The following is a 26,762-nucleotide window of genomic DNA, read 5'->3' as shown; positions in this document are numbered from 1 at the left end:
AGTGAATTTTACGACAATTAATTTGGAAAAATATCAGACTTTTGCTTTGGACATGAAACCATAAGTAATATATTAATAATGAAATGTTTTCTTTTAGTAGGTTCAGTCTAAATGTTTAACAGATGCTGGATTTAGTCATCATTTAATCCAGACAGTTTAATAGCTCTTTGTGGTCACTCTGCTCAAATCACAAATGTACAAGCTCATCTGCTATTATATCTCCACTGGAGATTCTCTCATAAAATCCTACGTGGTTACTTTATCCTCCACAGGCCATCATGGAGGAAATTGCAGGGTTTGAGGATCGCTTGGCAGGCCTGAAAGAGCGAGGAGACCACCTGATGGAAGGCTGCAGTGACCGTGTGCAGAGCAGGCTGAGACAGCAGGTCCAGGCACACCAGCAAGGCACCAGAGACAGCTACTCTGCCATCTGCAGCACAGCGCAGAGAGTGAGTGAGGAGGAGGAGATGGAGAGATGGAGGGAGGGAGGGAGGGAACGTGGAGGAGAAGGGAGGGAGTTGTGGGAAGCTGAGAAAGACAGATAGTCTGTCTGTCTATGGAGCAGTGAAATGGTTAATACACATTCATGAAGTAATTCTTGGATGTCCTTTGGACGAGACGTGCATGCACAGAAACGCATGGTTTAGATATCAGTTCCGTTAATATTCCAACAGATTAGACAGCAACTTAATCCTAAATCATTCTGACACTTAAACCCATCTCTTAAGACAGCCCTTTACTGCCAGCGTAGAGGGCACAACCAATTAGGGCTGCCAAAGTGGAGCTCAACAGCAGCCGTATGCGGACAGACCCCACCGGCCAAAATCACTAACTCAATCTCGCCATATTAATCTCCGTGTATCCCCTGTCAGCTCCACTTTTTCATGCTTGAGCCAAAAATGATCACACACCACCATTCAGCGAATCTGGCGAGCCCCCATAATCCAGCCCCACTCTGTCATTTTGGCATCGTCTGTTCTGTCATCATAGCTCACCTCCCAAGACACTACCTCCACCACCACTCACACATCCAATCTGGCATTGTGTGATCCAGCCACACTTTACCACTACACTGCTGGCTTCTCTACAACTGCGCCTCAAGTGTTACGATGGCTGCCAACTGTGTCCCAGCGCAGCACAGCTCTAATATCCTGCCTGCCACTTGCCACCATGCCAGCCTTCTAGCCTTTGCCAAATACATTGGGCATTTTGCCAGTAGTTGCCCCCCGTTATTCCTCTCTTTCGGGTTCTCATATTAACACTGTCAATCAGACCTTGCTGTTCCGCTCTCCCCTGGAAGGCATGGACGCCTCCACATTCAACACCTGTTAAATATAACAATGAAAAACTGCCTAATCATTTGGGTTTTAATCTGTCATTGTGTTTGGCCATAGGTTTTGACTTCAAAGCATTGTAGCACTGTGTCGTCTACCAACAGTTCGTTGTTTTCACTCCGTGTTCTTGCATGTGTTTATTCTGCTACTGTTGGTAAAACAGAAAACATTTAAATGGTTTGCCATGCAGAGGTGCGTCAATAGGAGCACTTATATTTAGCTTCTTCTGTATTACAGGTGTATCAGAGTCTGGATCATGAGTTACAGAGACATGTGAGTCTGCAGGACACACTGCAGCAGTGCCAGACGTGGTTGAACTCTGTGTCAGAAGAGCCAGAGCCTCCTACACATCCTTCTTTCAGCCTCGAGGAGGCTTTACAGCAGGTTAGTAACCATACATACATAAAGTAAGTATTAGGGATGGGTATTGATAAGATTTTCACGATTTCGATTCCATCTTCGATTCTGTTTAACGATTCGATTCTTTATCGATTCTCTTATCGATTCTTATTTTTAAAAAAGGAGAACACTAAGGTCGATTAGCTTAGAACTTTGTTTTATATCTTCTCTTTGAACAAGATAGAAATTTAGGAGTAACATGGCCTTACAAACCCAACCGTGAGATCTTAAGAGATCCAGCCTACGGCTCTTCAATGGGGTGTCACAGGGTCCCCAGGAAAAAAAAATGTAAATGTAAAATAATAAAATAAATATTCTTCTGTAGCAATAACAAAGTATAATATAAATTATTCTGTAACAATTACACAAGAATATCCAGTAATGTCTCTGCCTACAATTAAACACATTCACTTACCGAAAATCGGAGCATCTGCTGTGCAAGCCTTTTACCACAAACTTAGTCACTGCTCGTGACATTCGTCTATCCTGACCTGAAAGGAGACGCTACCGGTAGACTGCAGCGAGAACTGCCAGCATCTGAGCCAGACTCTGTCTGTCTCTCTCATCATGGTCACCTAAATGCACAGTAATGGCAGGTTTTGTAATAAGGCAGATCGCGCTAACATAATATGCACTGTTAGTTGATTATTTACCTGCCGCATTAACGGGAGAGGACGTGCAAACGTTACTGCTGCTGCTGGGTTGAGATTCACGAGTCCGGAGCGCAATTAAAAACATGACATTCATTATCTACTTTGCAAGTATTGCAAGTTGTTTGCAAGTATTGCAAGTTGCCCGGTTGTCATCCGTTCCCGTAAAGTATAATCAAACTTTTGAGCGTTTGAGCCGCTTCGGCGCCGTGTTTCCTGCCAGGTAAATGACGCTCCGCAACGTGGTGAGAGAGGATGTAGTGAGGATATAATATGCCCAACCAGTAAAATCAATAAAATTAATAGACAGCTATATACAAACAGGTGAAGCAGGAGCGGGCTCTGCAGGAGCAGGCTGGCACTTACCTCCAGCTTGTGTGCGCCACGTGTGACCTGTGTGAGCCGAGGGTGAGGGAGACCGCAGCAGCTATCCAACAGGTCAAACTGCAGGTCAGTTCACTTTAAGAAGCTTTTAAGCAAAAGAGTACAAGTTTCAGCATGCATGTTTATAGCTCATATACCCATCGTGAAATGACTGCACTTTATTGTTGTGTCTAGATTGAGGAGCGTATGCTGCTTTGTGAAGAGGTAGCCGACAGCTGGAGAGACATCGAGGAGCAGAAGGCAGATCTGGAGACCCAGCTAATAGAGACAGAGCAGCAGCTTCAGAACCTCACCAGGAGACCTGCAGAGCTGGAGCCTAAGATTGCACAGAACCAGCTGGACAAGGCCCAGGTTAGATTTTACTATTTTACTTTTTTTACTTTTTTTTTTTACATTTTTTTACATTTACATTTTTCAAAGAGTTTTCTTTTAGCTAAAATCATACAATTTGAGTTGCTGCTCAGAATAATCCCAGAAACCAACTCTTATCTTTCTTCCAGGAGTTCCTGCAGCAGATTAAGGAGAAACAATCTGAGGTAACACGTCTGCATGAAGCCATCGGCAGGTTGATGGACGGACAGGTCTCTCCTGCCCTGGAGGAGATAAGGAGACTGAAGAAAAGCTGGATGGACCTGGGCCAGCGGGCTGAAGAGCTGGAAGCCCTGCGGGGGGAGGACATGCAGCGAAGTGGAGAGTACCAGGAGAGTGTTGTTGCTGTAGAGGAACTTTTCCATCAAGTATCCAGGGAATGGGACTACCTTGCTAGGTATCAGACTTTTTTGTTTTTATCAAGGCTGTAATGTCATTCTCTGCATGGCATCCACTTATGTATATACAGAAATAGCTATATATATGAATACACAACATAGTTTCATTAGTCTTTCTACCGCAATAGAGACAAAAGTTTACATTTTTATTACTATATCCCTGATGTCCCTTAACTCATGTATATATGTTACTAGGGCTGACACAGAGAGTACAAGTGAGCATCTAGAAGCACTCAGGAAGCTCGCCAGTGACCTAGAGGAGCAAAGAGAAACTCTGGAAGACTTGAGGGACCAGAGACAAGCTATCCTGCCTCGACTTAGCCTGCTAGACAAGGAGCTGGTCAAACAACAGGTGAGGACATTATTTTTTTCTATAACTGTATGTGTCCAGCAATATGCTAATATGATCACACAGTCGAAGTAATATTGACACATTTTCTGGAAATATTGTATTTCATCAGGTGGGTCATCTGGAGCAGCGCTGGGCACAGCTGGAATCGCTGATTCAGCAGAAGATCCAGGACTCTGCGCAGATGCTAGAGGATCTTGCCCGAGTGGAAAATCAGCTGAGAGATGCCAGAGAGTGGGTGGAGGAGCAGCGGCCTGCCCTCACCTCTGCCCTGAAAACCAGCCCACCCCCCGATCTGGCCCAGAGTTTCCTGTTTGACCACCTGAGCGTATGTGTAGAGCTGGAGGCCCGTCAGCAGCTGCTCGGTCAGGCAGTGAAGGAAGCTCAAGCTGTGGCTTCCAGGCTGGGACTGAGTGAAAAGAGACGCCTGCAGGAGCTCGTTGAACAAGCCCAGACTGAAGTGGAGGCTCTCGGAGCTCGGGTTGCCCAAAGGAGGAAGTACCTTAGTAAGGTAACAGCTGGACTTATGATTTAGATTGAAAATAACATTTTAATTATGCCTTAAAGGGGCTAATTATATCCTGAGCTATTAGTCTGGTGAAAGAAAAAAAAGACCCAAAGAAAAACCAGGTAGTCCAAGAAATAAATTCTGCTTATCCTGCCAAAGTCCATTTGTAAATAAATTGTGATGTTTCTGTCTTCCTCTCAGGCCTTCACAGAGAGGACACAGTTCCTTCAAGGCCTGGGGAGAGCATTATCTTGGATACAGCAACAGGAGAGGAAGGCCTTGATAGATGACCACATAGCACTTCTTCCTGAGGACCTGGCAAAGCAGGTTGCTGGATGTCGAGGTGTTCAGAGCAGCTTACGAGCTTATCAGAGGGAGCTGGCATCTCTCTGGGTACAAGGCCGCGATCTGGAGAGAGATGCCACTGACAAAGAGAGAGCAGAAACGCTGGCAAGACTTGAGGAGCTACAGTCTGCTTTTGAAACTGCTCTCCAGAGGACTACCCAGCGTCTTGCAGCCTTAGAGAAAGCCTTGACCTCCAGGAAGTACTTCCAGGTTGACCTAGACAAGACTTGTCAGTGGCTGAGACAAGCAGATGACATAACATTTCCGGAAATCAATTTAAGCACTGCTGATGATAGCTCGGATTTGCAGTCACAGCTTTCCAATTATCAAAATGTCCTAGAACAAGCTTCCGAGTATGAGAACCTCCTTCTTATTGTCCAAAGAATAGGTCAGGAGATCCTCCCTACTCTGAATGAGATCGACCATTGCTACCTGGATGAGCGGCTCAATGCCCTGCCACAGCAGTACAATGCCATCCTAGCTCTAGCCAAAGAGAAGAAAGACAGGGTCCAACAGATTATCCTAGAACGGAAAGAGTTCTGCACTTTCTTTGATATTACTCGTAATGCACTGGAGGAGCTTCAGGAGCAGTTTGACAATCTGGAGAAGCAGACTATCAGTATTGAAGAGGAGGAAGTTGTTAGTTTAGTTAATGAATACAGCAATATAAATGAAAGTTTAGTCCATATTAGCCCTGCTGTTAGAGAACTGCACGGGAAAAATGAGGGTTTCCTCAGTAAAGGTCAGCACTACAGAGCTGAGGAGACACAGCAGCTTGTGAGTCTCCACAACACACTGAAAAGGAGAATTGATCAGAAGATCAAACACTTACATGATTGCTTGGAAATACTATCTAAACACAAAGTAGTTTTTTCCAAGTTAGACTCAGAGTTACAGTCTGCTAAAGAGGAGCTGGTGAAATTGAAATCAGACAAAGAAGTAAGTGCCATAGATAAAATCTCAAGTCTTTATTTACTGCTGGAAAATCTGGATGGAGTGAACTCTCAGGCTGAAGAATGCAACCAACAGATGCAAAACCTTTGTCTTACGACTGATGCTGCTGCCTTTCAGGAAACTAGTCTGCAGCTCCAGTCGCTGCAGTCTTTACGATGTGACGCTAAGCGTTTCGTTGAAGAAAGCGAAACGACAGTCGCAAAAAATGAAGACTTCACAAGAGCTGTTGAGAAAGTGTTCGAGTGGTTGAGGACGGTTAAAGACAAAACGAAGGATCCTTTGACCTTTTCAGAGGTCAAAATTGAGAGGATACACGAGGAAGTGCGGAAACTGAAAATCAAGGAGGAAGAAGTGAAAAGTAGACTGAGGGTCGTTGATGTCTTGGGTGCACGAGAAAAGCAAAAGTACAAAAGCAGGAAAGCAACCGTTCCTTCCCATGTAGAAGAGAAACTGCAGGAGCTGGGAAGGCTGGGAGATGAAGTCCAACAAGGAATTTGTGCAAAACAAGTATGTAATTATGTTTGTTGATTGCTTTAATTCACCTTATAGCTATTTTCTGATAGTATTGTGACGTTGCACTAAATGTAATTGATATACATTTGGAAATGACTGCCTCAGTTATTGTCCACAGTATTCCTGAGCCATCATTCATGGTTTAAAGTTCTAAATGTTACTTTCAGTGTCATGTCCTCCCTCACTGTTAATATTAATCAACTTGGGGAGGTTAAAACATTTCAAATATATCCTTAGCATCTTCTTCTATAAAAACAAGACTACTGGTAAGTTTAAAAACAGGACATTTTTACACATTAACAGCAAAAATGTGGTTTAATGTTTAAACTGTGCCCTTCTCTATCAACTCATTTACATAGATAAAATCTTGTGGGAGGCCAGAAAAAGAAATTAATTAAATCACCTTTTGCATATTCTAGCTGGCTGTGGATCAAGCGCTTTCCTTGGTCCAGAGGCACCACTTATCTCTGCAGTCCATGCAGAAATGGCTAGACTCCGCTGCGGCTTTGCTTCAGAGGGCCACCACAGGGGTGGAGCTCGAAAACCAAGCAGACTGTGCACAGGATCTGGAAGAAATTTTAGCTAAGGAAAAAAACTTCAAAACTGGTTTACAGGAGTTCGGGACTTTAGATCCCTTGCTGGTGGATTTTCTGGAGGCAGGAGTGATGAGTGGGCTCAGAGAAAAAGTAAACACAATGCAGCTAAGAAGCACCGAAGTCAAACAGCAAGTGGATACTTACAGAGAAGTGTTGGAGAGGTGTGTGCTATATCAAGTATACATATACAGTTTATATTTATTCCATATACCTAAAATGATGTTGTGCATAGTTTCTTTATTATGTCACCCATCATTGATGTTCAATCTGAATGTTTCTTAGATGTGCAGCTCTGTGGAGCTCCTTCCAACGTGAGAAAGAGACCGTGGTTGAGCAAATGAATGATTCAGAGGGCAGGATGGCCATGTTCACTACAGCTAAAGCTGTAAGCGCCCACCAAGCAGAAGACAAGTGTCAAAGATACAAGGTGGGTCACTGTGTCAGAGAAAAAGAGATTCTGTATTAGAAATTACAGAAATGATCTAGCCTTTCCCAGGGGTTGTATCTTTTAGTTTTGCATGATATGTTTGAGGAGAACATATTTATTAAACAGCTTTGTGTCGTATCTCTTATAACCTTTTGGTTCTAGTCACTGGTGGCGCATGTTGACCTGCTGGAAATGCCTCTGAATGCTTTGAAAGAAAGAGCAGCAGAGCTGGAGCAATTAATCTCTGAATCCAGCAAAGCTATCACCAGTCACGTTGTGTCGTCGCTATGGCAACGGTGGACCCATCTCCGCAGTGTGGCCCGAGCCCAGGAGAGGGCACTGGAGGACACTGCTAGAGAGTGGAGGAACTTCAATGAGAAAGTAAGAGACAGTTTACCCGTGGGTTTTTGTGCATGTTATTGGTGTGGTGGTCCTCACGTATTGGCCTGCTTTCTGGGGAATAAAGAGCAGGTCCCCACACTGTAAATCGCTGAAGTAAACCTTTAGGGAAAAGGTTTACTTTAAGGTCCCAAATCATGAAAATGTGTTTTTATTAGCTTGAAGATGTAAAAAGTATAAATTTCCTTGTCACCGTAATTTTTCTAGCACTCTCCACAACTCCACCTTCTAGTTTTATAAACCACTGAAAACTGGATGATCAATGATTATAGACATATAGCTAATAAATGCAACACATCCTACTCTCTGACTGCTCGGTTTCTTTTAGGTGAATGTGAAAGTCCTAGTTAAGCACGCAACTCAGACTCTTTTTAAGTGTGGCTGTATCAGAACCTTGTGCACGGTCGATTTATTAGCTTTAGTGGAAGATAGTTTGTACTTTGCCAGGTTGGTGAAGCAGACAGGAGTAGCAAGGAAACTAACTGGATCATATAAAAAATATTATTTTCAGAGTGGGCTGTGTTTATTTTATTACTTCTTTGCTTTACGTGATATGTGATGGCCTTTGCTAAGAGAAGACTTGTTTTATTCTGCTGTCAAAGGCACCAGACTCCATTGATAAAAACACTCATACTTTGCCGAACACAGAAGAGGCTGATCTGCCTCAGCTTGATCAGTTAGGTTATTTCTGTTATTGTGTGGCTTTTATGTTGAATCACCAGAGTCCCACTCTGACGGTCCGGAAACTTGCAGAGAATATGGGACATTTTAGGTTTGGATAAAGGTTCAGGTAAGACAAGCATTAGCTATGGCTGAAGCAAAAGTCAGACCCGAGTACGTCACAAGTCTTCAGTCTGTCCCTGTGTGGTCTCTATAATCAACCCTTCACTGGCGTCCAGTTAAGTCCCTGTTTATTTTAAGAATGCTGTGGTCCACCCACTTTTTCACTTTTTGTTTTGATGTTTTAGTGTTTTGTTTTATTTATAAAGGTGCTTTGTAAATAAAATATGACTTTACTTACTAACCTTCTGCAAAAATGCGTCTGCAAATTTGGGTCAAACACAGTAACCGCTGAACACCAGTTGGTGTGCAGTGATGTAACTCCAGGCTTTAGGCCAGTTGTTTCCTTCTGCCAAAACACTGTGTCATGGAGTGTTTTCCCGCCTTTTGACCTAATTTGTGTTTGAACGCTCTCTGTTTCCCATAAATACCCACAAGACACTCTTCCTAAAAAAGGAAATGAAGTCATATTGTAAGTAACTGTCACTTCCTCATATGTGGCACATTCCTGCTGTCCACTGTTTTTCTGTGGCCCCTTTGTTCAACTGGGCATGATGTCATCCTCTTTGTCCACTGATTCCTTTGACTATCACAAAGTCTTGTCCCACATAAAGTAGACTGGCAGCAATCACAAGTGAAAACAGACAAAAATGTTAGTAATTATGTCTCCCAGCCCCTTTATTAAACCCACAAGCTCTACATGAAGCTGAATGTGGAGAATAATTCTGTAAATAAACATCTGTCCCTCAGATGGAGAAGGTACGATCGGTGTCCATAGACCTCCACGGTCGTGTCCCAGACAGCACGGTTGAGAAAGCAGCCACCAGGGCAGCGCTTCAGAGTCTCCTGGAATACCATGACTCCTTCAGTCTGGAAGTGGAGAGGGAGCAGTCCATACTGGCTCTGCTGGGGCAACAAAGTTGCAGTCTTAGGGGAGAGGATGACAAGGTGGAAGTGATGGAGAAAAGCACTGAGAACGGACACAAGGAGACGCCGTGCTCACAGGAGATCCAGAGCATGCAGGCGCAGTATGACAGGTGAGATGACTGCTGCTGGGGCTGCTGACAGCCACTTTATACTCATAATGATTATTGCTATAATTGTTCAACTTAGGTAGGTGGATATTTAAGTTGTTTTACAGCCTCCTAGTACAAGGATAATGGGGCTACTTTTCAGTTTATCTTCATTTTTAAAAAGAGTTTCTGCTTTTTACCACTTAAATTTGTTTATAGTAAATGTAATAAATATCCCATTCAGACCGAAATGTGTTTGTTTATTTTGATCTTTTTCTTCCTTGTCTTGTCAGCCTTGTGTTGCAGGTGCGGGCTAGCAGGACTCAGGTGCATCAGGAATTGAGGGAGAGAGAGGAGGTTGAGAAAGAGCTAGGCTTAGTCAAAGGCTGGATCCAGGACACCCGAGGTTTATTGCTGAGTCCCACTGCAGACCTGGATTCACTGCTGCAAGAGCTAGAGGTAAAGGACTTACTAGTCTCACACATAAAGCAAACATAGTCTGACTTCAGTGGTGTTTTTTTTCTTGTTTAGACACAAATACAATGTATTAACATAATTAACAGATGTGATTATGTTTGAATGTGTGAGAGTAAAGCTATGGATTTACTTGTTTATCTATGTTCCTACCCTCACCTGTGGCAGCAAGCTGTTAGTAGTCATCAAAACAATGAGATAGTACATGGAAGTGGTAAAAATGAATGTCCTCTGAAGGGTCTCTGGGCTCTTCCTTAAAGTAAGAACAGTGGTCATTTGGAAGGGGCTCACAGTAGAGTCACTACTCTCCCAATTGAAAGGAGCCTGTTGAGGTGGTTCAGACATCTGAATAGGATTCCTCCTGGGCATATCCTACTAGAAGGAGGCCTCAAGGCAGACCCATGACAAGTTAGAAAGGTTATTCCTCTCGGCTGGCTTGAGGATGCCTTGGTGTCCTGCGGGGGAGCTGGAAGAGCTTAGTCTGCTACCTTGTGACCAAGAGCCAGATAAGTGGTGAAAAATAGATAGATTAATGGAAAAATGATAAAAAGGGATTTGTAGTCATTCATGTAATAATTACAAATTTAAAAAAACACCCAAACAATTTCTAAAGTGAAATCACCAATAATGAAATGTTGCTATTGGTGGATCACTGCTTTGTCTCCATGAAGTTAGTTTAACTCCCTGACAAAGATTTATACACTTAAATGAGTTAGTTAAGTTAAACAAGACCAAGCTATAACGGGAGTTTAATTTTTGATTAATTGTTGATCATTCAGCTTGATTATAACCATGTATATTTCATCAAGCGCAGCTTCTCGTATGTTACATTCATGTCATACACTTTGCCTTGTAGACGGCACACGGTGAGGTGATCAGCAGACGTCAGAGTGTGGAGCGGATGACAGAGCTGCAGCAATCAAAGTACCAGGACCTCCAAGCTGGCCTGCCCTCTGAACTCAGCATGCAGCTAGCTGAGGTGGCGCTGGCTCTCGGATCTGCTGAGGATCAGGTAAGCTCATTTTACTTATTGTATTATTTGACTCTAATAATGATGCATGTATGAATATTATCAATGAAATATGACACTGATTTGTTTAACATTCATTTAGTCTTGTCAAGAGGTTTATGTTGACCTATATTTGACCTATGTTTTTTTAACTGTGTATTTCTAAGGTATTATGTGGTCTAATTGTTAAGGCTCTATTACACAATCACAAAAGTTCTGTGTTGGATGTTGTCTGCAACTCTTTCTTCACACATATTCTATCTGTAACTTCTCTGCCACTAACAAAAAGCCAAAAAGGGATGTTAAACAAACATTGTGTGTGTTTCTGATATCCACTTCAGGTGCAGGCAAGGGAAAGGGAGGTGCAGCAGACCAGAGATGTGAAAGAGGACTTCAGCTCCCGACTGCAGGACATCGAGGCAAAGCTGAAGACCATTGCTCTAAAATTGGAAGACAAGGGTGCCGACCTGGAGGAGGCCAAAGAAGACACCAAAGTAATCAAACAGACAGATTGACTAATTAGCAAGCAATTAACCCCTGTTAAATCGGCTATTCATTTTGCAGATGTTGAGGTTAATGAGTGAATTGAGTTCTGGCTTCAACAGTGACCCACTTTTGAGAGGAGTATTCCAGATGGGAGTTTGAGCCCCTTGCCTCCTGTTCTTCTTCTTGTCTCCCCAGCATGTTTCTTCCCTCACTCATTTGTAGAAAAAAAACTTTGGAGTTAAAATTCATTTAAAGGAGCAGTTTGAGCACATCCCACATGCCTCTGGTTTAGTAATTAATCACTGCTCCTCGCCAGGAAAGCTATAAAACCACAACTTGTCATTCATACGCTTTTAAAGCTGTGGGTCACAATTAAGTAGTTACTGCTTTTAGGATGAGAGTGTTACTTGAAATGTATCCTGACTGTGTTCAAAATAAACTCTAAATCTAGTTTTACCTCGCTCATGAACTCCCTTTCTTTAATCTCTGCCCTCCTTACACCTCCTTTCTCCTCCGTTTTTTTTCACCCCCTCCTCTCCTCCCTTCTCCAGGCTCTTTCTGAGGAGTGTGAATCCTGCGGTTGCTCTCTGGCAGAGTTGGGAGTGGCTGTGCAGGAGTTTGGGGAGCAGAACCCTCTCCTGTGTAAGCAGCTGGGTGATGCTGTAGCCAAACTGACAGAGGTGCAGCACCACACCTCGCAGCAGGTCCAGGATAGAGCCAACAGACTGAAGAAGGTGTGGGGGGGGGCAGTCAGTTCAGTGTGCCATCCAAATGATTTGTTTCATATAATTCTCTTAAATATTATTATATTAAATGTAGTTTTTGTATTATTTGCTCTGACTTTGTGGTCTTCTGTTGAGCAGGCAGAAAGACAGGTGGAGGAATATCAGGGCATGAAGGCATTCATTTTGAGCTGGACAAAGAAAGCTGAGGCTCTGGTCACCGGTAATATCATTTGGAGCTCTGCGTCCCAGCTGCAGGAGCAAATTCGAGCACACCAGGTGAGCTTTAATGGCGCTGCCAGCAGGGATTGTGAATAGCTATAAGTTTTCCTAAAGCTGCTGTTGTGTAAGATGAATGGGTTCTATTAAAATCCATGTTTATTCTTCCTCCAAAATATTAATCCTGGAGCTGTGGATACCCCACAAAGTTGAAGCTAATTAGATGCACCGAGTTTTTAAAATTCCGGTGAAACGTCATGCTCTACACTATGTCGACCGGCCTTAATTAGTATAACTGCACACCCGAGAAGACTCCTCTCCTTGACTTATAATTTGCGTTCATTTGGTGGCAGGCCTTACTGCGTGAGTGTCGAGGTCTCCATGGTGACTTGGAGGCCATGGGGGAGAGGGAGGTGCAGCTGGCGGATGTGTTGCAGACAGAGGGGTGGAGCCAGCGGGTGAAACACCTCAGCAGACGCACAGAAGAGCTGCAGCAAACTGCCAAGACTCGCCTCCAGAGTCTGCAGGATGCAGCTAAGGTACATGACACTTTTAAGAAAGCATTACAGGAGTTATGCAGTACCCCCCTGCCTCAGTCTTCCCGTGATCACATCATCTCCATTGCTGCCAAAAAAACTGTGGCTATTCCCATTTTATAATTCCACACACTCTGTTGCATAAGAGCATGTGCACATCCTTTCAAATTGAGTCAATTATAATTTAGCCACAACTCAACAGTGCCCCCTTATGGTCATTCACGACAGATTACTCCATCATAATGGAAGGCACTGTTTCATTTAGCGTGTGCAGCAGTAATCTGTTACGCTAATCTGATTGCCATGCAGCTGCTTCCCAGACGACAGTCTGTTGCTGATTGTTGCTAATAACACTGTGCATTGGAAATCTGTTTACAACTCCTCTTGTGAGTTAGATTTTTTTTCTGGGTCTAGATTGCAGAGCACGAGTTTAATTTGTAGCGACTTGTAATTTAGTTTCTTTCCAATGATGCACATTAAGGTCAGTTAGAATTTGCAAATGAATACATTTTAAAGCGAGAGGCACCACTATCTTCATCATTCAAACTGCACTGAGGGAAAAAAAACATTTGCAGCATTAGATATCCACAAAGGAGCTTTGATACTTTTAAAAATCTGTTTTCATGTGGGTTTGATTACTGCTGTGTACAGAAGCTACATTCTATCTTGTATCTTTGCCCACATATACTTTCCCTTGATTTGTTATGTCTGTATCTCTCCTCAGGACATGTTGCGTCTGGAAGCGGAGGTCAAGAGCCTCCATGCTGCTGTAGATCAGATACAGGCCACACTTGCTTCCCCTGAACTTAACAAGCTCAGTCTCAGAGAGCAGTTGACACAGAGACAGGTAAACACAAACATAATACTGGCAAACAGCTTGTGTCCAGTCAGTCTGCAGATGTCATTTAAATTAGCGTCCATTGATATACATCTAGCATTTCTATCTCCCGTCTTATTATCAACCTCTTTGCTTTTCAATAAGCGTCTGCTGGTGGAAATGGAGGGCTTTAAGCAGCAAGTAGCTGCTGTTCAGCAGTGTCAGAGCGCCCTCCGGCTGCCAGAGGAGGTAGTGGCCAGTCTGCCTATCTGCCGCACAGCTCAGACTCTGCAGCAAGAAGCCAGCCAAGTGCAACACACCACAATCCAGCAGTGCAACATCCTGCAGGTAAAAGGCAGCCCGAGTATTATGAAGGCTGTTGATGAGCTGTTAGATATAAAGTCATAGTGACAGAGACAAGAAACACTACATTATCAGCCTTTGTGATAAGAACCCTACTATCAAAATTATATATATTTTCAGTTGCATTGTTTTTGTTAGTATTTTATCGCTTAAAAGTAGCACTGAAATTTCAGCTGATGAGAAGAGTTATTGCTTTGAAGAGTGGATGCTCTGAAACCTGGGCTCTGTAGTGTTTCAACAAGCCTTCTCAGGAATGTCTGTGTTTTCTTTAAGCCCCCATCAGAGGCCAACTGTAGTGAAGATTAGCCCTGAGGACGAAGCAAGTGACTGTCAGCCAATAAATCAGTCAATCCATTTGAACCAAATACATCATGTTTAACAAGAACTGAAACAGTTCATCTCCCATGTGGGCACATTGTTCTGGCTCAAGGTCAAATTTGTGACAGGCTGTCTAAAACATTTTGATACACAGACCTTCTGATTCGGTCATCTACTAATCGGAAGGTTGGTTCTTCAGTCCCTGGCTGATCCAGTCCAAATATCCATGAGAAAGATACTAACCCCAAGTTGCTAGATAGATAGAAAGCACATAACTAGAAAAAACATAGAAAAAAGTGCATGTGTGAATGAGGCAAGTTGTATAAAGTGATTTGAGTGCACAGATAGAGTAGAAAAATGCTATATGAGAACCAGTCCATTTACCATTTACATTCACATCTATCTTTGTAATCACAATATTCTAATCGTGGTAATTTAGCTCTCACACACCTGCATTATTTCAATATCAGCAAATGAAAAATACAGATTATTCTGTCTAATAAGAGCTTACCAACAATATAATGAGCATGCTCAGTACCAGTTACTGCGTATGGATATGAGAGTCAACGTAAAAGTTTAGAACTTGACTTCCTGCGAAGATTGGGAAGGGAAAATATAATTTCCTTCAGGGATCTATATAGTAAATACAGTTTCATTCATCTCATTTTACCTTAACGCCCTGACAGGAGGCCGTGGTGCAGTATGAGCAGTATGAACAGGAAGTGAAGAACCTCCAGAGATTAATTGAAGAAGCTCATCGGATCATTCAGGACCGGCCCGTTTCCACTAATAATATACAGGAACTTCAGGCTCAGATACACCACCACGAGGTATGAGGGTCTCCTTACTTTCTGTCATTTATCTGTTCGGTTTATTAGAACAGCAGTGTGTAGGTGATAAACATGTAACCCCCAAATCATCAACATTATCAATAAAATGCAGCTTTATGATTGTCTTATCCAAGGTTGTCAAAAATAAGGCCAGAATTGGCCCTGCAAAGATTCCCATCCGAATGGCTTTGGAAAATGTAAAGTAGAATAGAAATTTTGGCTTTTTAATATTTATATATTTCTCAGGGATTGTGTGGTTAAACTTCTGTACAGTGGTTTCACTGGCCCTCCCTACAAGATTTGCTCCTAGAACAACATTTTAGTCTTCTGCCGTAAACCAAATTGAGTGTGACTCTTAAAAAATTAGTTGATGCCTCAGACATTCAGACATTTCTATTGAGGTCAGTATTTTTAACATCAAAGAGTTAAGTGAAAGAAACAGAGAACTTGAGTCATTATGTTTCCTGTCCTATGTTTCAATGCACAGAGGCAAAAAGCAGAAGTTGTGGCACCAGTGAATGTATCATATATCTTAAATTAGCCTTAGGAAAGCCTGACTAAAATGACTCAAACTATAATTCTATCATTTCATTGCATCATTCAGTATAAGCAAAAGCTGCTTCTATAGAGCCCTGAAATTGTTGAGTAAATCTAGTGTGAGAACACAAATGTCAAAGTGGTTAGGTTGGACATGAATTGTTCTTTAATCTTCCAGCTCTTCAGTACAAATGCTTGTCTGTCTTATTACACCTGTTTGAGAATGGCACAGAGGTGTGTAGTCCAGGGAATTCACAGCATGCACATGTGCTTCCTTCTGTACGCTCCACCCAGGCAATTCCCTCAGCTAAACCAAACAGACAGGCCAGGCAGTCGACAATGCTCACATAAACACCTACAGTCAATTTAGACCAATCCTAACATGCATGTTTTTGGACTGTGGGAGTTAGATGCAAGTCAATCTGCACATTCAAACCCAAAACCTCCTTGCTGTCAGCCATCAAGGGACCCTGGTTAAAAATAAATGGTCAATTAATACCCCTTTCCATCATTCCCCCTAAATCCCAGTTTAAAAACATCTGATTTAATCTCCCTTTTAACATGATCAAAGCATGCATTTTCCCAAACAGCAATCCAGAGAAAATGTTGTGTGGTGCTTTTACAAGCCCAACTCACGCACATTCCTAGTTTTATCTGATGGTGCATGTAAATATAATCTGCATAGACAGATGCCAGAGTTAGATGGTTTTCACCTGAGCGATTTGAGCCTCTGCTGCAGTTTCACTTTGCTGAGTATGTTAGATCTCCCATGCCGAGAAGGAGATTGTGAAGGGGGAGTGCAGATGCAAAGACCTGCAGAGAAACATCGTGTCTCCCCACAGGCAACATTTTTTTCTTTTATTACGTTTTAATTTCTGCTGCACGGTTCAGGCAGATTTATATCTTACTCCAATGTTTGACTGCCTGGAAAATATTAACCCAGGTGTTGCAGATATTTGCAGATATTTTCTCAACCCTGTAATCACTTTTGTCGCAGCAGAGCAGCCTGGCATGCCAGCACTTTTATGTCTAAGTTAGATCTCTAAGCTCAGCAGAGAGTTGCAACTCCACTGTCCCCTTTAGTCACATGACCTGATTATCAGTGCAATGACCATCTGTGGGACAGAGGGTGAAAAGAGGGGTGGAGGAGGAAGGCAGAGATGGGCTGGCCCGCTGGCACATTAGCGTACTTGTAATTTGACACCGTTTCTGTCACTCTTCCTCCAGACGCCCTCCCTCTCTCCTTCAGCTCCCTTTTGTTAGAAGTAATCTGCCCAAGGGATTGGCTGAGAACGACAGTAGCAGGCAAGGGAGGGGGAGGGTACAGCTCGGTGAGATCACTTCCTGTTTTTCCTTGCCATTTGTGTATGTGTAGCAGAGGGAGTGTCTGAGGGATTTTGAAGTATTTCTGCTATGGTCTCTGCTTCAACCAAACATCCTGTCTTAGCTTCAGCGCTGATCTGAGTCACCCGCCTCTGTGCTGCTCCGATTGGCTCAGAGATACAGAGGAGAGAGAGAGTGAGAAAGACAGAGAGGAAAAAAGGAGAGTGAGGCGGTGCTATTCTCTTTCTACACTTACACCAAAGACAGCCAAAGAGAATGCGTCTGCTCCGCTTACTCCTCTCAGACCGGCACCACATTCAAGGCTGATCCAACTCAGCCACCCACTTTCACAGGATCCTATTTAAACAGGAACTATTGATCTTGTGGTGTGGACTCAGCCACACTCTCCTGATCCTGGGGGTGGTGTTTTCTGTTTGCTTGGAATGTTTTGACAGGAGTTAGCCCAGAAGATCCGTGGCTACCAGGAGCAGATCGCCTCGCTCCACTCCAAGTGCAAGATGCTGACGGTGAAGGCCAAACACGCCACTATGCTGCTGACGGTCAGCGAGGTGGAGGGCTTTTCAGACGGCATGGATGAACTGAGTGACGAGGAGCTTCCCAGCGCTGTGACAGACACCACCACAGCTGACGCCAAGCAGCTTCCAGCACACCCCTCTGTAGTCATGGTGAGTGGGAAAACCTCTGGTTTTTGGGGGGGATATACAGTCATAGACCTGTAGACATTACAAGGATGTGTGTGCATGTGTGCATAAGTTGTAGCATCTCTCCCTTTCTGCACATACCACTGACTGCCAAAGTGACTCCAAGGATCCCAGTGGGGCCTTTAAGGTTTCTATGTGCTTCATTTAACAAAACTCCAGTTAGGTTAGTTACCCTTGACTTATACCACATTAATGCATGTCTGATAATATCACTTAAGATTAGATTTTTTAGATCTGCAAACCTTTTCTTCTCCACTATTAAGGTCACGGTAACAGTTATGACTGTGCAGTTCATTTACAAGATAATAATGAGCCACACAGAAGTAGCTGAACAGCAGGCCCTCCCTCACGTGCAGCTGTTCAGGCCTACGTAACAGCTGGATAAGGATACAGTGCTACGCAACATGTTTTAAACTAGTGGCATGAATATTTTTAGTCACCAATTATGTTTTAATTCAAAGTTCAAGTTCAAAGGTCGTTGGGGCGGGTGTAAAACCTTGCCTTTTAAAACAGCACCACTTCTTGCTGGTACACTTGCACCCAGGTGGGTTCTTCCCTTATGAAGATGTTTCCACACCTGCTCTGTGGATTTAGGCTCTTTCTTCGTGTAATCCTGGAGTCACTGATGTTGAGCTCAGGGCCCTGTGAGGGCATTGCCATCTGTTGCTGACTCCTTCTTCTTGTAGGTGAAAATAGTTCTTTATAAATCCGGCCGTGTGTGGGAAGTTTTTGTCCCACTACAGCAAAGAAGTAGTACTGTAAAAGGTTTTGAATAGGTTTTTTTTTTTTTTTTATTAATTCTGTATGTTATTTAGGTTCCTCTGGTGTGTCACTGGTACCTTGTTTGTCACTTAATGTTAGCCTGAGCCTGTCTGTCGCCCTCATCTTAATCATTTATTTTTCATACAGTTAGCACTAGTAACCACCCCACTTCCTTTCAGTCTGTTTCTGAATCAGGTTTCTGAGCCTTCCCGGTGTACTACTGTTGTTTGTGGTGTGTTTCGTCTCAGCAGGCCAGGAAACAGGATATTACTGCGTGTGTGTGTGTGTGTGTGTGTGTGTGTGTGTGTTTTTGTGTGTATGTTTAAATGTTGTCATTTTCCGTGTATGGTAACTGTCACGCATGGATTACTGATATTTTTAAAATTGCACGTTGTCATTGTTACAGCAGTGGTTTTACCAAGCGAACCTCACAATGTAAAACCAAACAGTTTCCCACACATACTGGTGTGCTAATGCTCTTAGTTGCCTTGCATTGCATCATAAAGCCCGCGAAACAGTCCTCCGAAGGTCCTGAGTCAGTAGACTAAGGTCTGCATCGCATTGCCAAAAAGCAGCCCAGTAGGGTTTGGCTCGCATTTCAGCTCTGCCTCTGCTGAAGCATGCAAGCACACTGACAACAGTGCTACTTCTAGGACAGCTGCTGCTGTATTCACCAGTCCCTGTCTCTGTTAGTTATCTCATGCTAACAGAGATGCTAGCCATGCTTTGTTCGAGTCTGAGCTTTGATACTGCTGGATTTTTCTGTCAGAGACCTTATTCTTACTGTCTGTAGGACTACTTTAACCTTTTCCTGTTGTATATGTGTGTACTAACTCTACAGCATGTATGGGTTCATGTGTGATGTGAGCAATCACTGTCTGTGTACATTGTGTGTGTGTGATTTCTCAGCTTCCTGGTGAGGGCCATTCCTTTATCCTGATGTATCCTGTAAAGAATCCAAGCAACTACTTCACTGCCAGTGGAATCTAATGTTTGTCCATTTGCTCACACAGCAAAGACTTTTACCTCTGCAATGCTCTTTAATGTTGTGTTACGGCAGAAGAATTTCAGTGAGGCATATCAGTGTCATTAATGTGAGCTAATGGGTCTCCTTTCTGTGTTATTTGATTACTCACTATGTAATTAATCAAGCAGTATGTGTTGCCACTTCAATCTGGCTAACCTGCACTTCCCCATTAATTTTTATGCTTTTTCTTCTTCTTCTCCCTCCTCATTTTTCCCTCTCTGTCTCCTCTCCCCTTTGATCTGGTTGTTTTCTTTTTTGGCTCCCCCTCCTTTTTTCTTTCACCTGCTTCTTTTGATGTGTGCGTTTCATTTCTTTGCGGCGTGTATGTGTGGTCAGATGACAGCCGGCCGCTGCCACACACTCCTCTCCCCTGTGACAGAGGAGTCAGGGGAGGAGGGTACCAACAGCGAGGTCTCCTCTCCCCCTGCCTGCCGCTCCCCCTCTCCGGGGGCTAACGCTGAAGCTGCTCTTAACCAGGTATTGCAAATCCCACCCTGGAAAACTCCAAACCGACCAGTATTACCTGATGGTCTCAACTTCCCTATTGCCACTTTGTGTTTTGCACCTTTAAACGTTCAGTCATCACCATCATTGTTAGAAGATAACACTTTAATCTTTAAAGCTTCAAATGTTGCAAAATGCAAAAGCTAAAAAATATTGAATATGTGGCAAAATTTTGACGTAAGGTAAATACATCCCCTTCTCTTCACCATCACCACCATAACAAACCAACTTACCACCCTACAGTGACCACCCCACCATCATCACTGTTAACACAGTATGTTTGAGAGAGCTGGAGATTTGCTGTGCTTATTTTACCCGCTTTTCCTTTTTTTTAAAAAAAATTGGCCTCCTGTTTGCATATTTACTTTGCTGATGGAAGTTTTGTTTGCCATTCCCATTTTTGTACACACAACTGAGGTGTCATCAAGTAGCTTTTTGTGCTGTCTGTGACCGCGAATGATGTAGAAGTGAAACAGAAACACTCGTTGTGCTGGGAGAAACAGCAAAGGTCAAATTTTTTATTTTAGCTGTAAAATCTAAAATGCTGTTTTAGTGGCCTGTTATGTGCCTCTACACTTAAATATTGAAAGAAAAAACAAGTTCAAAGACAGCTGGGAAATATGTGGGAATTTAAACTAACTGTTGCTGTGGGGGAAATGCAGCAGCAGATCTAAGTTAATCTGCCTTAGGATTGACCCATGCCCACTGTGTGGCAGGATATGATTATGGGGGCAGCCTAATTTTAAAATTAAAGAGAACTACTATTACTGTTAACTCATGACATATTGACTTCAGTTATATAATAGAATAAAAACAACCATGATCAGTGTGTTTCATACTGGGTCGAAAGCCAAAGGGTATAAATGTGTTTTAAGATGAGTTCTGAAAATGGACAATGTAGGTGACTGTTTAACATGTAAAGTCAATTTATGAGAATACATAGAACACATAAGAGACATATTTCATACAACAAATGTAATTATTTGAAATTCATCTTTTGCTATGTATAACGCACATAAATTCTCCTGTGCTAGAAAGGCGTTAATGTTGAACTTATATATGACATAAACTAAATGCTTCTCTCTTGTTGTGAGAGAGTAACATGAGAAAGGAGGGATTTTATTCTGTTCTCCCAGCAAGAACAGAAAGTAACGTCAGCTGTATCAGCAAGAGACACCCGACTCAAGGTCAACCAGTTTTATTTGCAATGTTGAATTGCATTTTAGTAGGTAAAGTAGTATCAAGTTTAGCTGCCTCTTTTTAAGCACGTCTGGGAAAAAAACATTTTAAAAGTAAGTTTTTGTAAAACTTTCAGATTCTTAGGCCAAGTGTGCCACTAGGCTTTTTATAGACTTTATGCTGTAAATGTAAGCCCAAAGGTTTCCCAAAGAACTATTCCCATCAATAGCGTACATCACTCTGACACACTAATGAAGCCCACACTTACTTTTTCCTCGTTTCACAGGGTCGAGGTACACTAAGCCGAGTACCTCTTCAGGAACTGTACGACCCATCTATGGAAAGCAGTGCTGCTAACTTGGATGACCTGCAGAGATCCTGGGAAACGCTAAAGAATGTGGTATGTCACATCTTCACTTTAATTCAACACATTTATTTATTTTTATTGTTTGTGTTACTGTTAGACAAACACAATAACAAACTCAGGATTAGTTTGTCTCCTAGCATACTGAGCGAGGCGCGAGTTGTCCCAAATTCCGGCCTGAAGCTTTAGTGACCTCAGACCGACACTGCCATGTCTGACAGCTTGACTTTGTCATCATATTTTCAGATCAGTGAGAAACAGAAGAGCTTATATGAGGCTCTGGAGCGGCAGCAACACTATCAGGAGTCCCTCCAATCTATTTCCATTAAGATGGAGTCCATCGAGGGGGCGCTGAATGAGGGCTTAGAGCCCAACAAGACTCCAGAGAGCCAGATGGCTGCACACCAGGTGAGAGCTGAGTGGGGGGGTGGTATTAGGGGAAATGTGCTCATGTGTGTTCTAAAGGGATAAAGGAACCATAATGTAGTGCAGATAAAGAGTGTAAAAGTAGTAGTGTAATACATGAAGTGTAATCTGTAAGGCTCATGGGAGACATCCTCACAAAGATGGTATAGACCAGCGAGCTCTTGGGAAACAGAGTACGACTCGGGGGTTTAATATTGCACGGGGCAAGGCAATGGTTGGACAGACTGCATGGCACTGTTCTTCGTTGCTATGCCAACATCACGGCTTTAAGAGAAACAGTTTGCTTTTGCAACACTACTGTCAAGAGGTTTCTGCACACCCTCTTTCACTGCTGGCACACCATCTTCTATTCAGCCTCTTCTTCTCATCCTTAATTAATTCCCATTGGCTCTTTTTTTCTTGTATATTCTCATTTTAATCCTCACACACGTCTTATTGCCGTTTATTCAGGCTTTGATGGATGAGATCCTGATGCTGCAGGATGAGATTGGTGAGCTACAGATGTGCTTCTCTGAGGAGCTGGCAGAGAGTGATGGGGATGCTGGGGAACAGCTGGCCCTGCAGTCTACTCTCACTGTACTGGGAGAAAGGATGGCCACCATTCGAATGAAGGCTTCGGGGAAACGGCAGCTGCTGGAGGTGATTTACCAAGACCTCATACTTTTTCTAGTTTATCATGTGCTTGTATATGTTATGTCTGCTCCTTATCTTTATAATTCTGGGGAGCTCACCTGAGAATTTAAGATATGCGTCGCATTGATCTCTACAGGAGAAACTAAGTGAACAACTGGAGGAGCAGCGACAGGAGCAGGCGCTGCAGCGATACCACAGCGAGGCCGAGGAGCTCGACAATTGGCTGCTCAGCACTCGCGCCACTCTCAGCTCTGCCCTTCAGCCCCAAAATGAAGACATGGACATGGAGGAGCAGCTCATCGACTGTCAGGTGAGAAGCCAAATCTGCTCTAAAGAAACAAAATTGGGGATGACAGCTTGTATGCTGCTGTGTTTTTATCAAAGGCTGAAGTATCTGGCTGCTTCACTGTCCTAGAAATGGTACTTTTTCTTGGACTCTCTGATCTTCATGCTTGCATTCACTTTCATTTCTATAGAAAAAAAAATGCATTGTTTTTGTGTTTTTGGAGTCTTTTTATGGAAAATTGATTCAATTGGGGAAGGTGCTAACAAACCATAACTGCACTTGAGCTTAATTAATTATATATATGTATATTTTTGCAATATTATCATATGTTTATAATTAACATCATATGAGCATTTGAATTTTACGGTACCACTGTGATTAAATAATTTAAAACTAAAATCTTAGTGTCCATTATTATTAAAGGTGTATATATATAAGTGATATATTCGTACTTAGAGTTTAAAAATAATTGTTTTTAACTTCTGTCTACATGTTGTCGTACTATATCAAATATCTCAAACATTTCATCCAATATTTCCTCCATCCTGTTGCCCTGGAGATCTTCTAGCTTTTCAATCTTTTAGTTTAAATTTATAATTCATGGTTCTTTCTTATTTGTCACCATTAGATACTCTGTCCTACTTGATTTGCCCCCTGGGAATTTTCTGCATGTCAGGCTCATGATTTAATTTTTGTGGGGAGGGGAGTTATTATGTTAAAAATACTGTCACATCTAACTCCCTGCTGTGTCAAACTCAATATTTTCTTGTGGGGATTTACGGCAGAGCCTAGATGCTAAAATATTCATGTTGCACATATTCTACATTCATATTACATGTGAGCTGTGAGATGTTTACATATTTGCCTTGTGATGCTCCATAATAGGCTTCTTAGAAGTTATAATACTCGCTCTGTCCCCCAGGCAGAGAGTCAGTGTTTTAAAGAGTGTGTCTGTAGCAGCTGGGAGACAGTAAGCTGATTAAACTGTAGTTCACATATGCTTTGTGTGGTCTGCAGATATAAAGGTCTGGACCATGCTGAGCTTCATGTCCAGATTAAATAATGATAAAAAAATTGTGTCTTAAAATTTCAGTTTTCTGGTTAATCGTCTTTTAAATGTGGTATGATATGCAGAGACCTTAGGAAAGTATTTTGTTGAACTTCCTTAACCCACTCTGTTTATTTAAATGCCTGCACACCACAATGTAAGCAGCTTAAAAACTACTCACATATAATATGTCTTCAGTCTGTTCTCAATCGAATGCTTTCCTAACTTTAAACTTTGAGCTTTAATTGCGTCATCATAGCAGTTTCTATTATGTTGTTTACTCGGTCTGTTCATCAAAAGAAAAAAACCTGCAAAACTTTGTAACAGGTGTTTGAGAATTTTAATTAAAATGCACTATGGAGGTTTTTGCAGAAGTGGAGATAAACCAGTTTCTTTGCCTGCCTCCTGAATGACAGAGTGACGCTACAAACTAAGGGATAAGAGGCGCACTGTATTGTTGTGGAAAATTCTCTGCACATGATCACCTCCCATCTCTACTGAGGGCCCTTCTTTCCCTGTGTGAAAGAAGAGAATACAAGCTTAGAGAATACAAACTACCGCCTCTCTTCACTTCATTACAATTGTTGGCCTTTTCAAGCTCTCTCTGGACTTTTAGTCTAAAAGGGAAGACTCTTTAAAACTGTTTCTATTAAGAAACTAATCTGGGAGCTGAGGAGAGCAGCTTAAACCTATGAGAAATGCTAATGCTTGATCAACTGTAATCCTGTTTTTTTAATAGAATATGCTGTATGAGATCGAACAGAAGGTGTCGTACCTATCAGAGCTATCCGTCCATAGCGAGAGCTTGTTGTTGGAGGGCCGGGCTGAAACCAAAGGCGAGGCAGAGCAGCTCACCGTGAAACTGCGCTCCCTCAAAGACAGCCTGCTAGAGCTGCAGCAGATGCTGCAGGACAAACAAGTTGACATACAGGTGAGATCAGCAGTCATATGTTATTTCTTTACTGTCTCAACATTCATGGCTGCATCAACCCTCCACACCCCAGTGTATTTTCACTTCCCAGCTTTCCTTCCTCCATGCTTCTTTGTCTTTTCTTTTGCTCTGCTGCATTATGTTGAATTGGCCTGCGACGTCAATGCTAGCATTGTGCAAAAAGTACTAAAGGCTAATTCATGCGCTTTCATAAAAGTCCACTGTTTTCCACTGTGAAACAGCAACAGCTGTGTGTCTCACAATGGCGCTTAGACAAAAGGATGCTGACTCATCAGATGTAAACACTAAATGTATTCGATCAGGTGCGTTTCTGAGGACACAACATGAAAGTTTCGCTTTGCATTTTCGCTCCTGGTCTCCTTTAACATGCCCTTTTGGTTGTTCACATTAATCCTCAGATATTTAATCACTGTATAATAAATCAGAAGGCTAGTGAAGCTTTCTAGGTACATGCTTGCAGCAATCTCTGATGAATAAATATTAGTTCATCTTTACCATTCTCAAAATAATTTAATGATAAATATCATAGATATGTGTTAGGCTGTTGGGCATATTTATTTCTGCTTACTAAAAATTGGCTTAAAAATTGGCAGCTGTTAAATACTCTTATTCCAAAATTACATCTTATACCTAATGTCCATCTTTGTCCCAGGGTTCACTGCAAGAGCAGGAGGACAGTGAGCCAGATTCGTCTCTGTCCCAGAGTCCTAACGTTCAGGACTGGCTCTCTCAGGCCCGGTCAACACGCACGCAGCAGCAACACGACAACCTGCGTCGACAGAAGGTAAGAGGAAGCTCTTTTATACTCTAATATATATTTGAAAGACCTAAGCTGACTGTCTCATATGCAATTTGTAATTATTACTCCCCTTTTATTAGAATCCACTGCAAAAAGAAAGTGCATATTTCATATAGATAAAATCGAACACAAGTGTAATATATTTTGTAGGAGCTTCAGGAGCACGTCGCTGAACAGAGGAAGCTGCTCAAGTCTGTAGCCAGCGTTGGAGAGGAGTTACTCGGCCAACAAACCACACCCAATGGGGACAGGTATTTTATCAAAGATCTTGAAAAATAATTTACGTCCTTAAAACATTTAAAAATTGTGAGTATTTTGTTTTTTCCAGTCGGGATTTTGACCACGACACAGCTTTTGCGTTGCCTTGCTCTCTAATGACGTCCTCTCCTTCCTGCAGTGAGGTGTCTGTGCCTGGTGGAGTGCTGCTGGAGAATGAGACCTTGTCTCCTCTGGAGCAGTTGAGACAGAGATGGGAAAACCTAAATAATGATCAGAACACAAAGCTGCAGCTCTCCTTGAACTCCCTGGAGCAAGACCAGCTTAGCCCGGTATACATGCCAGAAACTGTGCATTTTTATTTTATGCATTAAATGGTTTTAAAAATCTTTAAATAAATGTGCTTACTAGAAGCTAGAAGTTTGTGTTCATACTGTTTCTTCCACTGATGAAATTTCACACTTGTATTGTTATGCATGCTGCCAGTGTGACCTTGAGCTTTCTCATATTTCGTTCTTTGTGTGCAGGTCCTCCACCGGTCCCGTCTGTCCAGTCCCAGCGTGGTGTTCAGAGGTGAGGCTACCAGCCAGGACTCTTGCTCTCCTAGAGCTTCGTTTGAGGCCTGCAGCCAGACTTTAGAAAGAATCACAGAGGAGGTGAAGCAAACATTTTCTCATGTTAATCTCTCTTTTGTGTTTCTCAAAATAAAAAATGTTTTTAACCAGTAATACAAAACTATTTTTAGTCATGCCTTTCAAAATATCAAGTGCATAATCTTTTTGCCCCTCACAG

The 26,762-nt window shown here is 42.5% G+C and overlaps 1 protein-coding gene across 2 annotated transcripts in view; it reads left to right on the top strand.

Annotated features, from left to right (window-relative positions):
• The window catches only part of syne1a (spectrin repeat containing, nuclear envelope 1a), a 122,563-nt gene that overhangs the window by 70,583 nt on the left and 25,218 nt on the right, over window positions 1–26,762 (top strand). For both annotated transcript variants that reach the window (XM_085373385.1, XM_085373384.1), the window contains 32 exons: window positions 273–449; window positions 1,572–1,718; window positions 2,708–2,833; window positions 2,942–3,118; window positions 3,268–3,533; window positions 3,730–3,886; window positions 3,996–4,394; window positions 4,593–6,197; window positions 6,623–6,960; window positions 7,082–7,226; window positions 7,389–7,607; window positions 9,156–9,442; window positions 9,712–9,877; window positions 10,749–10,904; window positions 11,243–11,395; window positions 11,939–12,121; window positions 12,251–12,388; window positions 12,682–12,867; window positions 13,589–13,711; window positions 13,847–14,029; window positions 15,049–15,192; window positions 17,508–17,738; window positions 19,900–20,040; window positions 21,533–21,646; window positions 21,857–22,018; window positions 22,487–22,675; window positions 22,806–22,979; window positions 24,743–24,934; window positions 25,608–25,739; window positions 25,905–26,005; window positions 26,152–26,302; window positions 26,498–26,626. In XM_085373385.1, the coding sequence (XP_085229511.1) occupies window positions 273–449; window positions 1,572–1,718; window positions 2,708–2,833; window positions 2,942–3,118; window positions 3,268–3,533; window positions 3,730–3,886; window positions 3,996–4,394; window positions 4,593–6,197; window positions 6,623–6,960; window positions 7,082–7,226; window positions 7,389–7,607; window positions 9,156–9,442; window positions 9,712–9,877; window positions 10,749–10,904; window positions 11,243–11,395; window positions 11,939–12,121; window positions 12,251–12,388; window positions 12,682–12,867; window positions 13,589–13,711; window positions 13,847–14,029; window positions 15,049–15,192; window positions 17,508–17,738; window positions 19,900–20,040; window positions 21,533–21,646; window positions 21,857–22,018; window positions 22,487–22,675; window positions 22,806–22,979; window positions 24,743–24,934; window positions 25,608–25,739; window positions 25,905–26,005; window positions 26,152–26,302; window positions 26,498–26,626 (7,191 nt within the window). The remainder of the gene's footprint in view (window positions 1–272; window positions 450–1,571; window positions 1,719–2,707; window positions 2,834–2,941; window positions 3,119–3,267; window positions 3,534–3,729; window positions 3,887–3,995; window positions 4,395–4,592; window positions 6,198–6,622; window positions 6,961–7,081; window positions 7,227–7,388; window positions 7,608–9,155; window positions 9,443–9,711; window positions 9,878–10,748; window positions 10,905–11,242; window positions 11,396–11,938; window positions 12,122–12,250; window positions 12,389–12,681; window positions 12,868–13,588; window positions 13,712–13,846; window positions 14,030–15,048; window positions 15,193–17,507; window positions 17,739–19,899; window positions 20,041–21,532; window positions 21,647–21,856; window positions 22,019–22,486; window positions 22,676–22,805; window positions 22,980–24,742; window positions 24,935–25,607; window positions 25,740–25,904; window positions 26,006–26,151; window positions 26,303–26,497; window positions 26,627–26,762) is intronic.

The sequence above is a fragment of the Diplotaxodon limnothrissa genome, linkage group LG15 (genome assembly GCF_057381915.1).
Source record: "Diplotaxodon limnothrissa isolate DT_005_m linkage group LG15, D_limnothrissa_male_GT1.1, whole genome shotgun sequence".
Lineage (NCBI taxonomy): Eukaryota > Metazoa > Chordata > Actinopteri > Cichliformes > Cichlidae > Diplotaxodon > Diplotaxodon limnothrissa.
This window is presented reverse-complemented; position numbering and strand designations above follow the sequence as displayed.